The sequence below is a fragment of the Vollenhovia emeryi genome, unplaced genomic scaffold (genome assembly GCF_000949405.1).
Source record: "Vollenhovia emeryi isolate VEMERY1.0 unplaced genomic scaffold, V.emery_V1.0 DF939284.1, whole genome shotgun sequence".
Classification (NCBI taxonomy): Eukaryota; Metazoa; Arthropoda; class Insecta; order Hymenoptera; family Formicidae; genus Vollenhovia; species Vollenhovia emeryi.
In genome coordinates, this window is record NW_011967082.1 from 127,701 (window position 1) to 136,031 (window position 8,331).

General features: G+C 36.8%; 1 protein-coding gene across 2 annotated transcripts; it reads right to left on the minus strand.

Moving 5' to 3' along the window:
• Nucleotides 1-5,064: 5,064 nt before the first annotated feature.
• Nucleotides 5,065-6,971, minus strand: LOC105559225 (60S ribosomal protein L6). Of its 2 annotated transcripts, none has more exons than XM_012007352.1 (4): nucleotides 6,859-6,971; nucleotides 6,081-6,299; nucleotides 5,632-5,905; nucleotides 5,065-5,525 (listed from the first exon to the last, which is right to left on the minus strand). In XM_012007352.1, the coding sequence occupies exons 2-4, from the start codon at nucleotides 6,297-6,299 to the stop codon at nucleotides 5,179-5,181; spliced, it is 840 nt and encodes a 279-aa protein (XP_011862742.1). In that variant the 5' UTR covers nucleotides 6,859-6,971; the 3' UTR covers nucleotides 5,065-5,178. The 2 variants fall into 2 exon arrangements, with proteins under 2 accessions (XP_011862742.1, XP_011862740.1); XM_012007350.1 differs by lacking the exon at nucleotides 6,859-6,971 and adding an exon at nucleotides 6,720-6,844.
• Nucleotides 6,972-8,331: the final 1,360 nt, after the last annotated feature.

Here is an 8,331-nt window from a genome sequence, read left to right on the forward strand (position 1 = left end):
TAACGCGCGCGCGCGTATCCGAAAGAATCTATTAGAAGATAATCGTGGACCCCGCATCCTCGCCGACACATCGTCGACGGGATATATTTTGATTTGTCACAGTAGGCGATACGCGATACGTTTATGCGAGCACGCGCTATTGACGATTGGAGCGCGTTGCGCCCGCGACACGTAAGGGTGGATCTGATGGACGTGAGAGCCCGAAATAGAAACTTTTATGCACCCCGCGTGTCCTCGGGATTGGAATCGTCGGGGACGTTAGACTGCCCCAGGAAATCTAACATCTGAGTTATGCACAAGTCTAATCGCGCAAACAATCTCTTGAAAGAATGGCTGGAGAATTTATTAGAAGCGACAGTGTTTGCTGTGAACCCGGGGAAAAGACCAATATATCTAATTGCATCTAAGTGTATAAAAAATGTCAGATATGATACAATTTGATCTGATTATATCCAATTTTTAATGGATCCATAAGTGGTCAGATATAGTCAGATAAAACGGTATAAACTGACTATATCTGACCACATCTGCTTTGAGATACTCATAAATGGATGCATTAAAAATTGGATACAACCTGATTACATTTTATCATATCTGACATTATTTGATACAATTAGATAAAATTGGATATATAGCTTTTTTCCCCGGGAAAGTATACGTTAGAGAGCGTTATATATTAACAGATGCAGCTTCTATTAAGCTGCATCTTTTTAATTACGTTATTAGATGCTCTGCTTAAACACTCATTCTGACCCAGAATGAATGTTTAAGCGGATAAACCGGAAATTGCAAAAGAATCGAGATGTGACCTTGCGAAAAAGATCAGTCGTTATATTGTATTAAGGACGAGAAACGTGCGCGTACCTTCCTTATGCTTGAATCTTTATCTTATTTCGCTTTGCTACCAAATCTGTTTTTCGTCAATTGACGTAAAACTTTCCCAAGGTGTTACTTATCCAAAAGTATAAAAAAAGGTACAATTTTTAAATGAAAATTTAATTCGAAATGACAAAGTGTTTGTCCAAGCGCGTGAATGTACATCTGCGTTTCGCAGCTGTTAAAGAGAAATCGTTTCTTTTTATATTAGCTGGGGGACTGTTTATACAGATTTTTTTGTGCACCGACACCGTAGGGAACCTCCTGCTATTAGTTTCACGCGACGGACTCGATGTGTGTTTGCATAGTAAAGTGCCGCTAATTTTTCCATAAACTGTTATTCCAAGGGAGAAACCCGGCTTTCCGCACGCTCTATTCTCGTCTCGTCAATCCATTTCGTTACAATGGCAGCCATTTTCGTACGCAAACACAACTCGCCCCTCTCAGAAAGAAGTTATACTGTCTTGTATTCAGTACGCAACAAAATTATTATTTTCTTTTTCTTTTACCAACTTTCTTTTGTCGACGTAAAATTCGTGTCAGCATTCAGGGACTAATATTATAAAGTAACTTTACAAAATATATATGCGTATTTTGAGCCCAGTTTCATCAACGTCGTTAAACTTTAAGCTTAGCTCAATTCGTTCTTTGTCTCTTTCCAACTGTTACTCTAGAAAGAGACAAACATGAATTAAACTAAGATTAAAGTTAAGCAACGTTTGGTGAAACCGGGCCTTAATCCGTCAAATATTTTTATCAGACATAAAATGTGGAGGAACACCATCCTGAATTTTGACATGAAGTTTAGGTAGTCGAAAGTGATTTTAATATATCCTAATAATTTTAATACGCATATAAAAAGCATCTAGATGTTAAAATGCACACGTACGTATTAAAATACATGATATAGAAAATTATATATAGAATTCTGACGCGAGTTATAGATTGTCTGAAGTCCATTTTTCGAACGATTTTTCATTCTATCGGAATATTATCAAAACATATTGTATAACGATATTTCAAAAAATAACGTGTATTGAACTTGAGAAATGATATCATCTTTTCAAAGCTCCCACAAGTTCCTATATTTTACAATCGGATACTTTTCGAAAGAGCGATTTTTACGCGAGCAATTACGAAGATCAAATAATTTAATCGCCCGACTTGGATCGTCGTGAAAGAGCGAAATGTAACATTACAGACATTCATCGACGATAGAATTTTTACAAGCAGCAACTCTGAGTAGAAATAATAATATTCAAAGACAAGATAATTCGAGTGGATCTTAGTCGATCACCTCGAAGAATCACGTCCATTAATTCGCGAACGCATCGAGGCGTCCCGGGCAATTTTAATAATTCACCGCGGCTATCGTATAACGCGGCCGGCCGTTTTACGCCGGTCGTAAAGCACTTTACAACTCGGTTCAATAAAAAAACAATTCAACAATTCCTCCGTCGGGATCAATAACGGATGAGAGCCGATTGGATCGGGCTTCGCCAATCGGGATTAGCCGCGGTAACCGGGGGATGGATTTCGCGGATTCTGCGCCATCGGATCGCCGATCCCATTGGTCCCGCCGCGACCGAGGGGGTTGTAACATTTTATCAGGATGAAACGTTACAGATATGGACGCTCCGAGTAGCGGGGACGACATTGCGCCAAACGAAAAAAAAAAACAACGGCGACTTCTGCCGCGTTCTTTTTGCCAATGTATATTGCCGTGACGTACACACAATGGAGCTTTCCCGAACATCGAGAAAATTCTGGTCACGTACTTTTTTTAATTGATATATAGGTTACGAAAAAGTCACTCCAAGTCTGCGACAGCAAAAGCGATACCGTGGACATTTATTCAATGGCGCGTTTTGAATGCAAGTCTCTTCGTCGAGAAATGTAAGGAAGCAGAAAATAAGGGCATTTGCGTAAGAGCACGAAATAAGGTCGACAGTGGAAAAGCGAAATAAAAGAAAGATAAACGTGTCGAATTTCTTACGTTGTGTTAAGGTCGCTCCTGCATAAACTGACCAAAAATAGAAAAAATTGAAATTTAAGTATATTGTAATTGTAAATTTTATCTATCAGTACGCGAAGTTGTAGACCCAGTCGTCGATGAAATAAAATAAAGAAAAAATATTAAAGTTGTATTTTTTAACATTCCAGTAAACACCTAGTAACAGTTATATAACATTAATATTATAATTTCTTACTCAACAAGATATATGTAATTTAACACCCATGTTATACTACATTTACATTAAGTAGGAAATTATAATATTGATATTATGCAACTATTACTTTGTGTTCACTGGGATATGAGTTATGGGTCGATTGCTCGCAGAAGCACTTTGAGGATTAATATTATTTTATAGAAAAAGTAGATCTTAGCAAAAAAACGAGATGAACATAATAAATGTTACAAGAATTCAAATGTGCTGTTAAGTATGTGAGGTCGCCGACCTCAGCAAGCAAATACTTATTAGTAAAGTTAAAAGATACAATGTTTTGAGGAAATTTAACAGCTCTTTGAGATTTGACAATATCGCATATTTTTAATTGTGTTTTTAAATGTGCATATATGCATAACCTAGCATATCAATGCATTTGATCAATAATGTATTAACTAATGTTTTTTTAAGTCATATGAATTTATAAAAATCAATTGGGCCTCACCCAAGTACTCGTCGTACTAACCGCTCCTTCGTGCAGGAGCCACCTTAAATCTAGACTTATTTCTTAGTTATTATTTTAATTGCATATTATCCGCGATATTATCTTTATTAATAACGTATTACTTAATTTAGAGCTATTTTTGGATTCGATCTAATTCAATTAAATGTTTGTATTCATTGCTTTTAAATACGTGAAGATGTGTTTTGATAAATTAGATAATAATACACAAACAAAACTAAAAGTTATTTGATAGATCATAATTCAACATAATTATAATTTAACCCTTTGCACTCCGAATTATATTTCATTTATTTTCATCTATTGGTTTGGACTTGAAAAAATGTCGAGTGAGACACGACAAAGGAGCTCCTGAGATAAAAACTGATGTCGAGTCACACTCGACATAGGAGTGCAAAGGGTTAATGTATATATTATGTTTAATTTTTGTAACGATAATTTCATATTTATATGGCGATAATTATATACATATTACATATGTATTTGTAATCTATGAATTTATGTATTACTATCAAATTATGTATTACTATCAAATGTTTTGTAATTTATAAAAATATAATAAAATATATTTTTTTACGAAACAAATACTCTTTTGGCATCACATCTTTCACATCTATCACTTAATAAATGCAAATTCTAAATGTTGAAATTTTTAGAGTTCCAAAATTTACTTCAAAATTTCAGAAAGCAATCTAAACCTTCGAAAATTGATAAAATATAAAAAAAATATAACCGATAAGTGAACAAAATTTTACAAATTTTTTCCAATTTCTAAAATTGAAACAAAGAAGAATTTCTTACATTTCCAGAAGTTCGGTTTTCGAATTGTGAAAACCAAAACTTTCAAATATTGACAAAGTATTAACAGAATATAAATGGCTGAGAAAGTTAGGTTGTAAAATACTTTTTAAAATTCTAAAACTTCCGAAATTCCCAAGAATTGCAATTTCAAGAATTCAAATCGTGAAAGTACAAATCTCGAAAATTAGTAAAATAGCAAGAAAACATAATCAATAAGATCGCAGTATTTAAAATTGCAAAAATTTTCCGACATTTCGTAGAATTGTGATTCTGAAAATACGGGACTTTCGACCACAAAAATAAAAAATAGAGTTTGCCTAATTTTCCTTAAAAGGTAGGAAGAAGGAAGGTAAGCAGGTTGCAGTATCTAAAATTTCAAGAATTTTTCAAATTTTCAGGAATCGCGATTTTAAGAATTTATAATTTTGACTTGCGAAAATCGACAAAGTTTAGCCAAGAGAATATAATTAATAAAATTGCATTAGCTAAAATTTAAAAAAATGGCAAAAACTATGATTCTAGTAATTTCGAACTTAAAATTTAAATAATCAACAAAGTCAATACTTATGTTTCTTGATAAATACCTGCTAAATAATTAATTATTCTTCATTAGTTAATATGAAAACCATAAAATGTTAGAGAAATGTTTTATCTAGTTTAAGGTGCTTTATCTGCCTATGAGGGAAACTACAGTTATTACCATCTCTGACATCCTGCAGATATATATTTCATACAAGAAATAGATAATACGTTTTATAGTTTCATATTTATTTCTTCGAAAAGTTCGATATATACGCACGACAGATAGAATTAGAACTTCATTCTGTGTGGATACTGACTGCTTCGTAGTCCAAACATTGCCGACAGGTACGTGAACAGCAGTTTCTTATCTGGATGTTTCTTAATAGCATCGATTACCATTTTGTCAACTACTTTCTGATCAGCCTTTCTCTGATCACTCGGTTTGTATTCTTCCTTCTTTTTGCTGAAGATATCACCTTCCTCTTTCTTGGCGCGCTTATCGCGTTTCCTCTTGAAGTAGTCATCATTAATGTGTCCAGGCAATTTGATGTCTGAGACATTCAATCTTGTCGAAGTGGCAATTATATAATTTTGACTGACTCTTCGCAAAGGACACGAATTGATCAGGAATGGTCCTACAATAATTTATAATTATTAACAATTATAAATTACAATCAAGTCCCGTATTAATACGTTAATGAAGTATCAATTATAAGACGTAGAAGGCAGTAATAAACATACCAGTAATCAAAAGCAAGCCACTCTTCAGTTGTTTCAGAAAGACCACTCTCTTTCCCTTATGCGGACCAGCCAACAGGATGCAGACTGCTCCTGGTCTTAGAGAAGGTCTCAGATAACGACGATGTTCGTGGAAACATTTCTTAGCATGGTGCACGGTAACGCGATCGGCGGTAGGATAGTTTGCGCGTCTCTTTTTCAAAAGCACGATACGCTTCTCTCCGTTCTTGTCACCACCGATCTGCTTTTCGATAGTCAAGGGCTTCTTCGGTTTGACCTGTGATAACATATTGAGTCGAATTTATACTTCACTATTTGAAAATGCAATAAAATAGCCGTAATCAATTCTTCATGATAATTTTGTTATTAATTGATTACAGTATATTAAAGCTCTGAAAAATATTAATTTTCTCACGTACATTAGATACACCTTAAAATTAATAAGTGCTCACCTTTTTCGGGGTTTTCTTCCCAAGGAATTTATAGATAGCCTTTTTGTGGTACATGCGGGTACGACTGAACCTATAGACGCCGTTCCCCAAGTCATAATTCCTCGGCTTTCCTCTCGCGGGCTTTCCCTTCGCAACCTTTGCCTTGCTCTTCGCATCCTCCTTGGCTGCAGCTGGTGCAGCTGCAGCCTTTTTCTCCGGTGTCTGGGCTTTTGTGTCCATCTACGTAGACAAGGATTTACTTAGCTTTTGTTACCAAAGAAACAAGCCTCTACAGGCAATTACAAGTCTAGAAACTAAGTAAAGTGATTTCACGCTTGTACACATAACGCGTTTCTTTTTTTTAGAGCTTTCCGCTTCTGGCGCGGAGTTAACGCATCTTCAACTCAGTCTTCCGGTTACACGACGCGAACACATACCGATGCTTGTGATTTAGAGGTTATATCAGGTTATGCCTTTTTCACGTCTCACGTGCGGAATAAAAATGCGCACGAGGAAAGAAACGGGCGCAATTTATCCAATTATCAGTAATAGAAATTACAGTTAATCTTTACGAATGGAACAAAAGTAAAATTATTTATCCGAAATATCAAATACGAACGGTGCATATATATGCTCGGCGAAACGGAGAGATCGACTCACGATATCGCAAAAATATAGCGTCGCCCAAAGAGATCAGTCGCAAATTACACGATAATCATCCGGAAAATTCGATATATCTTTGTTATAATAAACGGATTTCTTCGATTACGTTGAATCGTCAAACACACCGCAATCTTACCGTAGAGCGAACGGCCGAAAGAACCACGCGCGTAATCGCTACACCTATCGGAAGAAACGTGAGTCGCGTTTGACACAAACCAAAGAGAAGCCTGAGAGCTGTCACGACCCGGTTTTACGTGATTCTCGAACACGATACGCCGTCTGTAGACATTGAAAACGTGGACATGAACTACGTAGCCAATGTCCACGTTTGGACTAAGCGGATAGCGCAGATGCGCACGTTTTGGTTGTGTTCCGTGCTATATGCATGAAATGCCGATAAAAACTGAGTTATTGATTTTTCTTTATGTGAGCGAACAAACCAAATTGTAGAAGTTCTCCACCACCCCCGCCGAATCTTTCTCGGCGGTCTTCTTTATTTTGCAATAATTGTTTTTACATTTTGATCTTTTATTTGTTTAAACATGCAATACGCGTACAATAATACCTAACTCTTACCATGTAAAACTGCCTGATGCCTTTCCCGGGCCTCTTCCTCCACTTAAGCCTCCGCTACAATGATTCTCGGTTCTGTCTACAATACATGGTCGTAGTCGTAAGAATAATCGACTGCGATTGGTCAATTCTTAGTCCCAGTCTACAATAGAGATTTAAGCCCTAAGCCTTAAGAAATTGACTAATCACAATCGCGTATTCTACTCGTACTTGACCGTGATTGGTCAATTTCTTAAAGCATAGGGCTTAAATCATCTATTGTAGACTGGGACTTATCGAGCGACTACGACTACGACCATTGAGACCTGACAGTAAAGCCTCGTCTACATAGAAGTCGTAAAGTCGTAGTCGTAAAAATAGTCGACTGCGATTGGTCAATTCAGTCAGACACATAAGAATTGACTGGAATTGACCAATCATAGTCGACTATTCTTACAACTACGACTTTATGACTTCTATGTAGACGAGGCTTTACTGTCAGGTCTCCTCCGGCACACTCGCCAAAACACGAAAATTGTTCGCGCGATTTGGCACTAAACGGCACTCCCGTACACGACGAAAATGAAAACTTTATGTTATACGCGCACTATTATACGTATGTACATATAATTGTTGGAGAGATTATTTCTTGGCAAGCGATCGATACAGTATAATTCTTCGCAGAGAGCGATCGCGATTTCTCCCCGTACTTGTCGCGAACGCGTATCGAGAAAGAATAATACGATATGCGGAACGGCGCGGGCATTAACACCATAGAGCTATTACAGATAGAGGGAAGTAGGTATGGGACGACGTGTAAGCGCATGCGATAGTGGGATAAAAAGAGAACGTTGCAATAGAGGCCGGTGTGTCACTGTCTAACAGTCACGCGCATGCGCGTAACGTGTGCGCTTGTAGGCAGAGTGTGTCTCTTTCTTTCTTATAAAAGCATGTGGAAAGAGAAAGATACACTCTGAACTAGTGCAGTTAGGCGCACGCAGTACCTAATACGCATGCGCTATGAGACAATGACACACCGGCCTCTATTGCAGCGTTC